The 16,936-nt window shown below is 37.4% G+C and overlaps 1 protein-coding gene across 1 annotated transcript; it reads left to right on the forward strand.

The window, feature by feature from the left end:
- Nucleotides 1-1,177: 1,177 nt before the first annotated feature.
- si:ch1073-59l16.1 (polymeric immunoglobulin receptor) lies at nucleotides 1,178-15,832 on the forward strand. The gene is made up of 8 exons (XM_058405505.1): nucleotides 1,178-1,297; nucleotides 4,477-4,797; nucleotides 6,486-6,786; nucleotides 7,008-7,093; nucleotides 7,237-7,307; nucleotides 7,425-7,493; nucleotides 8,596-8,638; nucleotides 13,637-15,832. The coding sequence occupies exons 1-8, from the start codon at nucleotides 1,246-1,248 to the stop codon at nucleotides 13,678-13,680; spliced, it is 987 nt and encodes a 328-aa protein (XP_058261488.1). The 5' UTR covers nucleotides 1,178-1,245; the 3' UTR covers nucleotides 13,681-15,832.
- The last annotated feature ends 1,104 nt before the right edge of the window (nucleotides 15,833-16,936 follow it).

Genomic DNA, 16,936 nt, shown 5'->3' on the forward strand with positions numbered 1-16,936 from the left:
GCAGTTTCCTAAATTATATCATTTCCCATACTTAGAACTGAACAGTTTTCTGTGCAGAAGTGTTAGGCAACCTCATTTGATTTTTGTTTTTTTAATACAAAATGTCTTTAAAGTTTGTCTTAAATGTCTTAAAAGTTGAGTTAGTAAAAATCATTTAAATAATTATTAATAATTTTATTAATAATAATGATTATTTCACATTTCAAAACAATTTGTCCAGCATAAAACTATATGTTAAATAAACTATAAATATATATCTATATATATCTATATCTATATCTACATATATATATATAGATAGATATAGATATATAGATATATTCATATATACACTACCAGTCAAAAGTTTGGACACACCTTTTAATTCATTGTTTTTTGTTTAGGGATTTATTTTCTACATTCTAGAACAATACTGGAGATTTATGAAATAACACACATGGACTTAAGTAATCCATATGTAATGACAACAAAATACAGTTGTTATTTTAAGACACGAAGGTCAGGTGTTCTGGAATAGTTCATTTAGAGAAGTTCATTTCGAGTTGCCAGCCTCAGAAATCACCAATTAACAGCACCTCAGATTAGAGCCGTTATGAAGCGGTAAACAAAATCTTTCATTCACTTGGTTGTTCTCGCATGAAAATTGCAGCTTGCAATTAGACTGAAGCTTAAACAAACTCCTCTGTTCTGTAAGAATAAAATTAAGGAATTGATTTAGCTCTATAAGAAAGTGCTGACATTTGGCGTGCCTTTAAATATGTTGTGGGATTAATTAGGGAGGAGAGAGAAGTAGGTTTAGCATTTCAGTGAATAAAAAAGCAGAACTGCTGTTATAAACCTAAATCTAAATTAGAAATAATAATAAATTAACACCATTTAATATTTAAAATAATAATAATAATAATAATAATAATAATTATTATTATTATTATTATTATTATTATTATTATTAATTGTTGTTGTTGTGGTTGTTATTATTATTAATATATTATTAATATTAATAATTGACACATTTTATTTCCTTATCTTGAAATTAAACAAATAGACCCTAGGTGGTCAATATTGCTGTGGAATATTGCTAAAATAATAGATAAAAAAATGTTACTTAAAAGTTATACGTTACAGAATCATGTGACCGAAACATTTCTTGTCACCCGTGTACACGCAAAACCCGTGGGCAGGGAAAGAGTATAAACAGTCAGGGAGGAAACAGAGCTGTTCACTTGACACACTTCTCATACTCACATGATGATGGGGATGTTCCTTCTGATGATACTCATCACAGTAAACCTTGCAGGTAAGAGAAATATGATAATTCTTTGTGGGTTTTTTTTTTTGTTTTAAAATTGTTAAATTAATAATCACTAAATCCTTATTTATAAATCAGCTACAGTGTTGAGAGATAAAGTGAGTGACGATGTCCTGTGACTGCGTGGATGAATTCTAGTACTATAGTAAAATAAACAACATACATAACCCATGATGGCAAATTGTCAGAAAAATAGCTTAAGTCTAGATGGGTTTTTTTTTTTTTTTTGAAATGAGGAAATAGGTGTAGACAAAGTGACAGATTTCACACTTTGCTAAGTGTTACAGTGTTGTAATATCTACATTTCACAAGCCCAGGCTCTGTGGTTATGCAGGAATTGTGTTGTTTCCTTCTTATCAATAACGGCTCACGCTGTCTGTACTTTTATAAAAGTCGTAAAAAGAATGGCGATCATTATACAGGTAGTAAGAGTGCAGAGAAATCATCATCATCATAATCACTTGCTGTAACATAAATAAAGTATGACACAATATGTGAATCGAAAATATAAAATACACACAAGAAAGGACAGCGCACTGTGGATGGATGTGCAGATTCCTCAGTTATAAATACTCAAGTTCTTGTTTTTGCCATATGCTTATTAAAGAAAGGATCAAAACTAGCATCAAAAGAACTTTTGGCAGCTGCAGACTTTCACTAAAACTACTAAACCATTAGAGGTTTTCACCAGCAGAACTATAATGACTAAATTGCAAGCATGGAAAACAGGAAGGCTGGGTTTGAAAACACATTTATTCGTTTGGCAGATGCTTTTATCCAGAGTACCGTGGAGCATTTTTGTTTCAGGCTTTCGTGCAGGCCCTGGGACTCAAAACTATCACGGGACAAATATACCATCACACCTGTATATGGTCTAAAGATGAATCTGCACCTTTTTTTCGCATATGCACTCACTGGCCAGTTTAATAAGAACAGATGTCACCCTGAAAATAGGAAAAAGACAATCTTCTTATATTCAACTGTCTTGTTCAGGTGAGTCTGTGGCAAATGTAGCCTCAGATTCTTGTTCTTGACTGACAGAAGTGAGGCCTGGTCCTACTGTTTCACCTCACAGTTTGAAATATTTTACATTTTGAGATGCTTTTCTGCTAAACACCGGAGGAAAGAGTGATTATTTAAGGTTTCAGCCAGCAGCTCTACTGGTTTTCAGTACAGTACTGTGTAATCTCTAGAGACTGTTGGGAGTGAAAATTCCAGAGCATCAATTTCTCAAACACTGAAACCAGCCCATATAGCTTCATTAAGTATTCCAAGTCAGTGAGATTACATTTGTATTGTATTGTAATTGTATGCCGTTTAAAAGAAAATATATATAAATAAATAAATAAATAAATAAATAAATAAATAAATAAATAAATAAATAAATAAATAAATAAATAAATAAGTAAATAAATAAATAAAAATTTGATGAGTAATATTTCTGCATTTGGGGTGCAGATCATTAAAAATCTGTGAAATATCAAAAAATCATGAACTATTAAAAATACAGTAATTTTCCAGAATTAAAATACAGTTTGTAGCTGTAAAAAAAATAAATAAATAAATATATATATATAATGTAGGTGAAAACAATAATAATAATTTTTTTAAAAATCAACCCTAAAAATGCTGTTAGTAGCTGAGTTCTATTGTATAATTTTATTCCATATCATTTTTTTTATAATTAATTATATAATCCGTATATAAAGAGTCTTTTTTTGAAAAGTGAAAAAATAATAATTTTATGTTTATTCACAGTTTCGTGTTATATTTTATATTAGACATGTGATGAGCAGCTGTACAGGTGTTCTAGTGACCACTGTGAACATTGAACTGAACACTGAACTGAGTGAACATTTATAGCATTTAGCAGATGCTTTTATTTAGAGTAACTCATATTCGTTCTTATATCTGCAACAAAAACAAGCTCTTATGCTGGTTTAAATGTGTCTACACCTAAGAATACTATCTGCTGAGTTCCTGTTAGAGAAGAGTTAGCACAATGAAAACAATGCTTAGTGAAGAGGTAGGTGCTGAAGATAAGAGAAGTTCACTCCTCCAGCTGGGGTCAGGACAGAGAAAAGTATTCCTGAGTGTCTCTCTTGTAGCTTGGAGGATGATGGGGTCAAGTGCTAGGCAAATTCTAGAGGCTCAGAGGACCACGGTGTAGCACAGCCTTCAGGTTGCTATGAAAAGAATAAAAACACAGGCCCAGTGTCTGGACTGTAAATGCAGCCGATTACTAAAGCTCTAAAGCCCTTCTCTTAATGGCACTACATACTGAAAAGTGCTGAATGAATGGAACAGCCTCCAAATTAAACTGCTCACAGTGAAGTTCCTATTTATTTTCTTTTTCCACCTTGTGGCATACAGTACAAGTAATGTACAAAAGGTCAATGATTAAAAGCTCAAGCGTCACTCACAGCCCAGCAAAACGTAGCCATTTTTATCTTTTTCAGTCCATAACATGTAACCTTCTACTTCTCTCTCTCTCTCTCTCTCTCTCTCTCTCTCTCTCTCTCTGTCCCTCTTTGTGTGTTTTTATACAGTACATTCCATAAGCATTGAATTTGTCTACATTTCATAGCCTACACTACAATCACATCCTGATTAATTACATTTTTTCAATTCAATTCAGTTTATTTGTATAGCGCTTGGACATGCAGCTTTACAGAAGTATAGAAACAGAGAAGGGGGGAAGAAATATATAAAGTTTGAATTAAAGTTACTATTTTATCCCTAATGAGCAAGCCTGCGGCGACGATGGCAAGGAAAAACTTCATATGAAGTCCATTGTGGTGGTGTACAGATGCAACATCCCAAAAATCGCGTCCGTGTCCAAATACTTATGAACCCAACCGTAATCAATTTCGATATCTTTGGATCTATAAAGCAGCCCGTCCGATGGCTCTGTGTGGGATTTGGGAAGTTATGTACAAAATTGATTGAAATACTGAATTACTGAATGAAATGTACCAGATGGGCTCACAAATTTGAAGATTTATTCAAAGTGAAAAACAGGAAATATCTCACTGTCTAATTGATGAAAGAAAAAAAAAAACAAACAATTATAATCAGTAGCACAATAATAAAACTGTTTACTGTATCCATGCTAATTCATTTCTGTTCTAAAACATCTAAATCTGTTGTTGTGTTTTTTTTTCTAGCTCCTGCAGGTAGTCAGGATGCCATCAAGTTGGAGCATGTGTCTGTACAACAAGGAAAGTCCATCATCATTCCTTGTTTATATAAAGCAAAATATATTAATAATCAAAAGTACCTGTGTTTTGGAAGTCATTTTTTTGTTTGCAAAGATGTTAAGTCCTTAAAACACCGAATGGTGTCCACCTCAGATGACCAAACTAAGTATATATTTACTGTGACTATGAAAAATGTAACAGCTAGCGATGCGGGTTCTTATTGGTGTTCAGTGGAAACCGCTGGCCTCGATGTAAAAGATAAAGACTTTCAACTAAAAGTCACAACAGGTGAGATTACCGTGCATTATCAATCCTTGAAATATGAACTTGGGGCATTTTTTATATCATAAGATTGATAAAATGTCTGAAAAACCTCAGATGATGACAAACTAAGCACTGATCCTAGGTCCAGGCTGATATTTCAAATGAGAAAATGTACACCGACCAGGCATAACATTATGACCACCTGACTAATATTGTGTTGGTCCTCCTTTTGCTGCCAAATCAGCCCTGACCCATCATGCACTGTGTATTCTGACACTTTTCTATCATTGACTTCTTCAACAATTTGAGCAACAGTAGCTCGTCTGTTGGATCGGATCACACGGGCAATCCTTCGCTCCCCACATGCATCAGTGAGCCTTGGCCGCCCATGACCCTGTCACCAGGTTCACCACTGTTCCTTTATTGGACAACATTTGATAGATACTGACCACTGCAGACCGGGAACACCCCACAAGAGCTGCAGTTTTGGAGATGCTCTGATCCAGTCGTCTAGCCATCACAATTTGGTCCTTGTCAAACTTGCTCAAATCCTTACGCTTGCCCATTTTTCCTGCTTCTAACACATCAACTTTGTTCACTTGCTGCCTAATATATCCCACCCACTAACAGGTGCCATGATGAGGAGATCATCAGTGTTATTCACTTCACCTGTCAGTGCTCATAATGTTATGCCTGATCGGTGTATAGTATGGAGTAGACGATGTATAAGCTCACTTGCTAGCAACGGAACACTCGAATATACCCAGTTTGTTTCGGTTGCCCTGGAAACCTGATTGACTAGAGATACATGTGTATTAGCTCTATTAATGCACTGACGCAAAAGGTATGTGTGCCCATATGTGAACATCACATTCCAGATTTAGTTCCCATTTGCTCTTATTTGCTCCACTCTTCAGGGAAGGCTTTCCACTCCATGTTGGAGTGTGTCTGTAGGAATTCGTAATCAGTCAGCTTTAAGAGCTTTAGTGAGATCAGACACTGATGTAGGATGAGGAGGAGGAGGTCTGGGGTGCAGTCTGTGTTCCAGTTCATCCCAAAGATGTTCAGTGTGGTTGAGGACATTCAAATTCTGCCAGTCCAACCTTCACAACCTTCACATGTATTCATGGAAATGTGCTTTGTGCACAGGGGCACAGATCTAGTGAAGGGAAATGTTAAAGCTACAAGTACAGATATTCTAGACAATTTCATGATTGAATGGCCACATGGGTTGTTATATCCACAGACCTTTGGCCATAGTGTTTGACAACCTGTGAGAAGCATTAATACAGACCCAAATATATCCTAGTCTCTATCCTTTTCTATGAAGCTCAGGCATATCATGTTGCCAAAGAGTCATAGTGTGAAAACTTGGCTATCAGCTATAACACATTAAGGATATTACTTGAGTCTCTCACCATGACATGTTTTGCTAGCAGGTGAGTTATATGGTGTCTGTACACTTCACTTTATTATGTTCCTGATGCTGAAATGATGATCTGTCATCCAAAGTGTGTGTGTGTGTGTGTGTGAGATGCGGCAGGTGGTAGGATTGAATAGTGTGCTATAGTTATAAAGGTAAACTCAAGACATCATCTTCACCGTGATTTATCTACCTCTGTGTCTGATCATGTTCTTTTTCGTAAGCGAGAAGAAATTAAAAATATAACATGGGTTTTTATCTGTTTCTTTTTTTTATGTGTTCCTCACAGCTACTCCTGATCTGTATGTGGAAAATCAGACAGTCATTGGATATGAGGGCAGCCATGTGGTGATTTCCTGCAATCATCAATCTAAGTCACCCAAAGCATGGTGCAAGATTGGTGGTCCATGTGTAAGCACTAGCGGAAACATCAGCGGTGCATCGGTTCAGCTCAGGAATACGGACCGGGGTTTTAGTGTGACCATGAGCAAGCTGGCGATGAAGAACACAGGATGGTACTGGTGCTCAGCAGGAAACTGGCAGATGCCTGTTCACATCACCGTGCAAAACGCTACATCCAGCTGGGAGAGGTAGAAATTCCCACTTCTCCAAATCATAAATTATACAGTTTATATCTTCTCCCTGTATACTATTAAAATAAAAAAAAGGTTCATCCTGAGCTCTTGTTTATTGTATTTATAAGATGTGGCTATTTACATATACAGTGTTGTATATAATCCCGATATGTTTTATTATTTCTACTGAACGCTTCATGGTTTTAATCACAATTCCTCTTTCCACTCCACAACAGAAGCTCATTTGCATGGCTGATAGTTTTAGGATTGCTGCTTGCAGTAGCTTGTATTGCTGTGACTGTGTTCAGGCAACACAAACAAAGTAAATCCTTTCAATGACTTTTATTTCAAATTTATTGCATTTACTCATTGCACAAGGAGTAAAAGATGATAACCTGATCTCAAGCTTACAGATAAATAAAATCCTATGAAAATTCATAACCTCCCTTATTTTTTTTATTCCAGAGTGTGAAATATTCTCATGGCGCGAGAGATCTGAAAATACATACGTAAGCATGAAAAAACCGAATCCACAAGTGAGTTTAGAGCTAATTCGTCTTCTCAGGCCAAAATAAATCCATGAATACTTATATCAGTGTCATATTATTTTTAGATTAACTTGTCTAAATGTAATTGACCTTCTTTTCTTTAAGACAAAGCAACATACTGACGAAGAAGCTCAAGACTATGAAATTATGTCCAGTCCTGTGCAAACATCAGGGGTAAAACACTACAAGCAGACACACTGGACATTATGAAAATCTCTGCTCCTTTTAGAATTTGTACACTTGTGAATAATTATCATTAAGTTGTACTGAGCAAGATTGCATCATCATATTATTCACTAGAACTAACACATATCCCATATATACTATATAAAGTTAACCTTCTACTTATTGTACTTATTATGCAATGCTTGTGGGTCATGAATAATTGAGTCTAAGTGCTTACAACATCATACTACCCCCCCCCCCCAAAAAAAAAGTATGATTATTATTACTACATTCATTCCTAACTCTTCAAAATACACATTTATAAGCTTTATACTACACTTACTGTACACCTATTCAGTATACTGTATATAAACTTATCAACGACTTATATGATTGCTTATGAATATTAAAATAATTTATTGTCTATATAGTCTATAAATGAGTTATTCACAACCTAGATATTCAATTTATGTATTATTTTATACACCGATCAGGCATAATATTATGACCACTGACAGGTGAAGTGAATAACACTGATGATCTCCTCTTCTTGGCACCTGTTAGTGGGTGGGATATATTAGGCAGCAAGTGAACATTTTGTCCTCAGAGTTGATGTGTTAGAAGCAGGAAAAATGGACAAGCGTAAGGATTTGAGCGAGTTTGACAAGGACCAAATTGTGATGGCTAGACGACTGGATCAGAGCGTCTCCAAAACTGCAGCTCTTGTGGGGTGTTCTCAGTCTGCAGTGGTCAGTATCTATCAAAAGTGGTCCAAGGAAGGAACAGTGGTGAACCGGCGACAGGGTCATGGGCGGCCAAGGTTCATTGATGCACGTGGGGAGCGAAGGTTGGCCTGTGTGATCTGATCTAACAGACGAGCTACTGTTGCTCAAATTGCTGAAGAAGTTAATGCTGGTTCTGATAGAAAGGTGTCAGAATACACAGTGTATGACGGGTCAGGGCTGTTTTGGCAGCAAAAGGGGGACCAACACAATTATTAGTCGGGTGGTCATAATGTTATGCCTGATCGGTGTATTGCCGGGTTTATACACAATGGTGTATTAGGATATACTTTTAGTTAATGTCTTTTCTATGTCTAATCTCATGCTAGGTTCAAGGGAAAAACCGTGAAGGCTATGAATCATGGAAGACAGGTATGTGTTTTTGTTTTACTATATAAATAAAACTCATACTGTCAGGTGTGACATCTTCCCAATTCTTCTCCAGCCATGATTTTGCAAATTACAGTCAAGTGTACTGGTGAGGAAACCAGAAGAAGAGAAGCATTTATTTGTCATAACAGCACAGTGAAATTCTTCTCTTTGCAAATCTGAGTTTGTCAGGAAGTTGCCATCATACAGCAAGAGGAGTAGAGAGGGTTAAGGGCCTTGCTCAAGGGCCAAATATTGGCACCTTAGTGACGCTGGAGCTGGAACCCTCAACCTTTTGTAACTCTGAGTCGCCAGTGCCACAATAATAAAGTAATAATAATAATAGAATAGTAAGAACAAGAGAATAAGAATCAAACAAACAAACAAACAAATAAATCAATATAAATGTATAGCACTTTCAGGAGCTACTGCTTTACAATATCAGCTATATTCACCAGTTCTAAATCATTCAGAACTGTAAACTTCAAGACCACAACTTTTTTAGTAGGTAGTGGTAGTTAACCCTAACCTTAACCCTAACCCTGTAATGATATGGATTGCTATTTTTTTTACTTTGAACAAGCTGAAGTTTCCTTTAAGAAGTAGAAGAGCAGCCAGACAGCTGTTTACGTTACAATAAAGCAATGCAGAGGTTTTTTCAAAAGCACAGACATGTGTCTACAGACATGTGAATCGTTCAAGGTTAATGTATTTTTCCTTTGGATACGTTTCTTTGCTGTAGCTTATCCGTGGCTCTGACAATAAACTAGCATCAAGGGTCACACCAAGTGTAGCTTTTCATCAGAATAGCCCTCCAGCTCCAAGGAGAAATCAGAAGAAATTTAGGAGTATTTAGATGGTGAAATTACAAGCAGACTTGCAGATAGACTGTAAACGTGCTTCCTTTTTCTCTGAAGTTAACAGATGAAGCTGTCTGGTCATTGGACAGTTGTGATGTTTTGTTCTGACTTTGTCTTTCTTAGAATGTATTGGCACCACTCTTCCAACTTAGGCATCATGAGACCTGTAAACATGTTTGTGTTCCACATGTTCACAATATCTTTACTTCCTTTTTCACTTCATAGTATTTCCTCAGATTCTCGAGTTTATTGCTACACAAACTTCTTCTTCTTCTTTCGGCTTTTCCCTTCAGGGGTGGCCACTGTGAATCATCTCTCTCCACCTATCCCCATCTTCTGCATCCTCAACACTTACACCCACTAGCTTCATATCCTCATTTATCACACCCATATACCTCCTCTTTGGCCTTCCTCTTTGCCTCCTGCCTGGCAGCTCCATGTCCAACATTCTCCTACCAATATACTCACTCTCCCTCCTCTGGACATGTCCAAACCATCTTAATCTGGCCTCCCTAACTTTGTCCCCCAAACATCCAACATGAGCTGATGTACTCGTTCCTAATCCTGTCTGACCGTGTCACTCCCAAAGAGAACCTCAACATCTTCAGCTCTGCTACCTCCAGCTCTGACTCCTGTCTCTTCCTCAGTAACACTGTCTCTAAACCATACAGCATGGTCGGTCTCACCACTGTCTTGTACATATTGCTACACATACTGACATCACGTAAAATTGCTATACTGGTTCCCATTATTCATGTGATCTTATAATATATATGATACAATGCTTCTATCTCTATTTCGTTCTTAACCAGATAGAACATTACAGAAACTGTATCAGGTTGCTTCACTATAAATTATGTATAGATACCTATATGAGGTTTTATTTTAAACATTTTAGAAGGATTGTGAGTACTTTTAAAAGAGGGGTGTCCAGTCTTTTCCAGAAAGGATTGTTGTGGGTGCAGGTTTTTATTCCAACCAATCAGAAAGCACAACTGAGTCTAGTAAATCATCAGATTAACCCTTGAGCATTGTTGGAAAACACTGCCCTCTCGTTATGTTCGAGATGAAAACATCGACTAAATGAAACTGCTGTAAAAATATATCAGATAAAAACTTTTTTTTGCTTAAATCTGTTAATCAAACTGATCAAAACTACTAAATATTTTTTTTAAGAAATCCAGGATTTTAACTCTTTAGGGACAAAACACACACAAAATGACTTATTTTCAATATAAAAGGTGATTGTGGACTGAATTGTTTTTTGTTTTGTTTTTTTGCCTTTTATCATTTTACATTTTTTTTATGTTAGTTTTTTTGCAGCATCAGATTTTCATTTTTTCTCCCTCATTTATTGTTCCTGGATGTTTTTGCCCCATTGACTTCCATTATAACGGCATTTTTTTGACTGCACAGCCATGACACAGCCGTGATATAATCATGCATTCTTGATTGTTGGTGGTTTTCCCTGTTGGAAAGAGGTAAAATATGTGATTTTTTACTGTTGACAACTGTAGGGATAGTGAATTTGCCCATATTGTATTATTGACCTATTGAAAATTTTAAAATCATATTTTCAAAATTTATGTCAAAATAAGGTTGGTCACCAAAAATCATATCATTTGCTGAAATACAATAAAAAATTATGGCCAAATTAAGAGTGAAAAATGAACCCTAGTGGATGAAAACATCCCCAACAGTACATGAGCTTAAGGTTAAGCTGGTGGTATCAGGTGTGGCTCCTTCTTGATTGGAATGAAAACCAAGAAGACTTGGATGCCTCTGTTCTGGATCAGATTGGACATTCATTAAATTGGACTGCTTTAAAACACTATTATCTGGCCAATTGTACAACATGACCAAGCATGTTGAACATTTGACTTCAAAACCAACTTTAATAATATAGTTGAATTGGTTCCCTTTTGCGACTGTAACAGCCTTCAGTCTTATGTTCCTGAAGATAGATTTTAGAAATGTGATGGTGGGCATTATTGAGGTCAGGCACTGATGAAGAGCGAAAAGGTCTTGTCTATGTTCCAGTTCATCCCAAAGGTGTTCAGTCTGGACTCCAGTGAAGGGAGAAAATAACTACAAGCATACAAAGACTTTCAAAGGCCACTGAGAGAAATTTTGGAGTGATGTGTTCCAGTTCATCCCAAAGATGTTCGGTGGGGTTGAGTCAGAGTCAGGGCTCTGTGTATGCAAGATGCTTGAGCTTTTTCAACCTAGCCTTCACAAACCATGTCTTCATGAAGCTCGCTTTGTGAACAGGTTTGTGCCTCTTGTGCCCCTGAAGGGAAATTATAAAGCTAACGATGTTCTATACAATTGTGAGCTTCCAGCTATGTGGCAGCAGTTTGGGTCAGAACCACAAAAAGGTGTGGTGGTCAGGTGTCTGAATACTTTTAACAATGAAAATGATAACAATTATAACAAAATCCTTTTAGGAAAAATCAAGTAGTCTTCGTGCCAATTTTCTGAGGAGTCACCTGCTTGCTAGTCTCCTAGCAGTCATGTAGAAGGTCTACACTATATTGCCAAAAGTTTTGGGACATCTGCCTTTACATGCACATGAATGTAATAAGGAGTTGGGCCTCCCTTTTCAGCTATAACAGCTTCAACTCTTTTGGAAGGCTTTCCACAAGGTTTAGGAGTGTGTTTATGGGAATTTCCTCTAGAAGCGCATATGTGAGGTCAGGCACTGATTATGGACAAAAAGGCCTGGCTCGCAGTCTCCGCTCTAATTCATCCCAAAGGTGTTCTCCACACCAAACTCACTCATCCATGTCTTTATGGACCTTGCTTTGTGCACTGGTGTGCAGTCGTGTTAGAACAGGAAGGGGTCATCCCCAAACCGTTCCCACAAAGTTGGGAGCATGAAATTGTCCAAAATGTCTTGGTATGCCGAAGCATAAAGAGTTCCTTTCACTGGAACTAAGGGGCCGAGCCTAACCCCTGAAAAACAACACCTGAAATGAATGATTTGGAGGGGTGTCCCGAAACTTTTGGCAATATAGTGTATATAAATGGCTGACATTAAAAATAACAACAGTGACTTTATTCTGTTATGGTCTGTTATTGTGTTCATGTTGGTTTCCTTTGGAGTCCAAGAACATTCCAGTTGGCTGACTGACAACTAAATCTGCCCTAGTCTTGAGGGAGTGTGCAAATGTTTGTGCTTTGTGCCCTGATAAAAGCTGGTATGCTATCCAGCATGTATTCCTGTCTCACACCCAGGACAGGCTCTTAATCCACTGAGACCATGACAAGATAAAGTGGTTATTGACAGTTACTTGGCTCCACTTGTTCCTTTAGATAGAAAGATCACTGCAAATCGATGACAGAGATATTCTCTCTGATCACCTTTATCTTAAGATGAGACATTTCTATCCTAGTGATCAAGCGATGGTCTTCATAATCAGATCTCAAATGAATTGCACACCACTGAGAGAGATTTTGGAGTACTGAATTATGATGATGATGATGACATTTTATGACTGAAGGAGAAAATGTTGGATTCTTTATGTAGGGTCCTTTAATTTGCCTTTACTTTGTCTTCTGTGTGTGTGTGTGTGTGTGTGTGTGTGTGTGTGTATTATTTCCTGCTCCATTGCTACTCTTTTTACACTCACGTGAATTCTGCCTTCACAGTAGTCAAGGCAAGCACATGGGGTTTTATTGTCAGTCCTCTATACAGCTTGGATACACTGGAATAAATTACCATTTCTCAAGGTTCATGGTGCAGCACATAACAGCACACAGTGTAAATACACAACAGTGTGAGATGAGTGCACAAAAAAAACCATACACAAGCCAGAACAATAGATACACAGATAATGAGCTGTAAACTGTTTAGTGTAGCAGCAGCAGTACGGTCTAATATCTTGGTCTTCCTTTGTGCTTTAGTTTGTTTCTTTTCTGGTATTTAAATCATTTCTTTAGTGAAAAGGACAACAGTTCAGTAAAAACTATAATCACAATAAGGATATTTCCAAATGACAGTGTGAAGAAAAATTCCACTTTTGTGCATTTCTTCCCAAATCTCATGCTTGATATCTGTGGTGTGTGCGCGTGTGTGTGTGTGTGTGTGTGTGTGTGTGTGTCAGTGACTTGGGTTTCTAACATGAGATTTTTCTTTCAGATGGAGGTCACATTACAGACAAAGGACATTACTGCACCTGCTGAATGTGATTTGCATTACAATCAAGTGGAGAATATGAAGTGGAAAATAAATAAGCTACAGTACATACATTTCCCTAAACACAGAAATCGAGCTGTGTATCATCGGATTCATTAAAAATTTCATGTGCGTTTTTCAAATCCTTTCCAAAAAAATAAACATATCAATAGAGTCACTATTTTATAACGTATAGAAGTCTAGCCATCACACTGCACTAGTCCTACTGCTTCATAACTCTTTTACAATCTTTTTATCTTTGCCTCTAATTTTTATGGGAAAGCTTCTTTTGCTGTTCTTTAATACTGCATGTTATGACTGTTTTTTCCTCATGAATGTGAAGGAAATGCTTCACTGAGTGCTGTTATATATTGTTCACGACATACAATTGTGCAACATTTTTCCTTTGCAGTTTGCTTTTGGTCCTCAAGGGGGCGTCAGTGATATTTGTTTAGCTTACGGTGTGTAAGTACGGTATGTATACATGATGTAAATTAGTCTAAGATACATATTCTCAAAGTTCTTTGTATCATTTCATGTATTCTGTGATGGTCTGGATAAATGTTTCTGCCAAAAGATTCATGATAATGTACATAAATGTATGGAAAAAATATATATATTTTGTATTTTATATATATATATATGTATTGTACTATGCATGTGTTATATTGAATGTCGTACCACAGTGCTGATGAATTCTCAAATTAGATTTTTCTGTGCGAGCAGCTCTGACACAGAGCTTTCGGCTGTAATTCGAAACACAGGTTGGTATTAATGCGTTCTTTCTAACACCGGAGCATTTCTACAGTAAGTGCTCGCTCCCTTGTATAGTGAAGGCTTCATATAATCTAGGCCATTCAATTTTCCACCGCAGGAACATGTTCTGTAAAGAGGGCTTTGCGTTTATTGGTTTCTTAACAAAATTTTTCCTTCTTCTTAACTTTAAATAGCTTAAAGAAAATTCTGTTTATGGCCGCTTTAACATAACATTTTGTCCTCAAAGTTGATGTGTTAGAAGCAGAAAAAATGGGCAAGTGTAAGGATTTGAGCGAGTTTGACGAAGGGCCAGATTGTGATGGCTAGACCACTGGATCAGAGCATCTCCAAAACTGCAGCTCTTGTGGGGTCTTGTGCAGTGGTCAGTATCTATAAAAAGTGGTCCAATGGAGGGACAGTGGTGAACCGGTGACAGGGTCATGGGCGGCCAAGGCTCATTGATGCATGTGGGGAGCAAAGGCTGGCCCGTGTGATCCGATCCAACAAACGAGATACTGTTGCTCAAATTGCTGAAAAAGTTAATGCTGGTTCTGATAGAAAGGTGTTGTTGTGTATGGGGCTCCTGACCCCTGTGCACCACTGAAAGCGCCAACAATGGGCACGTGAGCATCATAACTGGAGCACGGAGCAATGGTCTGATGAATCACATGGCAGGGTGCATGTGCATCGCTTACCTGGGGAACACATGGACCAGGATGCACTATGGCATAGGTGTCAAACCGTATCCACAAAGGGCCGGTGTAGGTGCAGGTTTTCATTCCAACCAAGCAGAATGTGGATGTTACTTTGACACGTACCACCTAACTAAGCATTGGTGGAGACCATGTACACCCTTTCATGGAAACAGTATTCCCTGATGGCTGTGGCCTCTTTCAGCAGGATAATGCACCCTGCCACAAACATTACATTAAAGAACTCATATCCGTTCTCATATCTGCATTGAAAACAAATCCTTAACGTAGTTTAAATGTGTCTACACCTAAGAATACTATCTGCCTAATCCCTGTTAGAGAAGAGTTAGCACAATGAAAATAATGCTTAGTGAAGAGGTAGGTGCTGAAGATAAGAGAAGTTCACTCCTCCAGCTGGGGTCAGCACAGAAAAAAGTATTCCTGAGTGTTTCTCTTGTATCTTGAGGGATGATGGGGTCAAGTGCTAGGCAAATTCTAGCGGTTCAGAGGACCATGGTGTAGCACAGCCTTCAGGATGTTCTGAAAAGAAAAAAAACACAGGCCCAGTGTCTGGACTGTAAATGCAGCAGATTACAGAGACTAAAGCCCTAACTAATCTATCTGCATGATCATTTTGCATTGTACCGCTGCCACGTCGTTTGTTGATGAGATAACTGCATGAATATGTATGTGTGCAGGTGTTCCCTAATAAAAGGGATGATGAGTGTATACTTAAAGGATTACAGAAATAAAAATACTAATCATACTGTTGCTAAAGCTGCTGCTTTACAGAGAATGTCTGGTTCATAGGGGCATTGCTTAGATACAGCTAATGAAGCTAATGGACATAAAATACAACCAAAATTAGATTTAACGACCACAAACAAGCGAGAAATCCTTTCATGGACCAACTCAGCCTTTTGCTGCATGCTTTGGTGACCCTGAGGTAAATTCTTAGCTGATACTTAAAGACCTAATTTCTTATTTACTTGAGTGTTTCTAAACCAATTAAGTAATAAATCTGCATAGAATTTCAAGCCAGATATGAAAGACTTACAAACAGAATAAAGGAGCTAATTCTCCTGGATTATGGTGGTATTATGAGTTTTATGAGCTAGTGTAAAGTACTACCTTGTGTATAATTCCCTGTAATGAGGCACTGGTGAGAGCATGGTGATTGGTGAGTGAAGGTATTTCACTAGCTAGTGAATGAATGAGGTTGTGGTGTGAATGAGTGAAAAAAAGATGTGCGTAGTCATTAACAGTAAACGAACAGTTTAAACAAACTGCCTGTAAGACACACTGACTCAGACGTGAGATAACACTGGTGTGTTTTGATGATCTTAACTCTGTACAGCTGATATATTCTCAGTTGCTTAGAATTGGCTGTGGACAGCTTGAAAAGATCTGGTTTAATGAAACTGTTGAAAAGTTGTCCCCATGGAATTGCCAGCTTTGCAGTGTTTATGTGGATGGAATGAGGTAGTTTCCAGTGGGACTGTACTCATTAAAATGTGATAACCACAACAGCTGACCACTGAATTCCATAGTGTGTCACACATCAGCCTTGACATTGAAATGACCAATCTTGGTAAGTAAATTAAAGGAGTCTTTCCTTACTCCAGTGGGTGTGAAACATCCGGTCTACTCACTGCTACAGTTCTAGTAGCCAGAGCCTTATCAATGTTTACAACTGGCTATGGTATCTAAAATCTACGACTAAAAAAATGAAAGTTATTATTTAAAGATATTATTTTTTTTCTGTGTAAGATGATGGCTCAGTGGCTTAGTGATTAGCACATTTGCCCCACGCCTT

This window comes from Hemibagrus wyckioides, linkage group LG01, assembly GCF_019097595.1.
Source record: "Hemibagrus wyckioides isolate EC202008001 linkage group LG01, SWU_Hwy_1.0, whole genome shotgun sequence".
NCBI lineage: Eukaryota > Metazoa > Chordata > Actinopteri > Siluriformes > Bagridae > Hemibagrus > Hemibagrus wyckioides.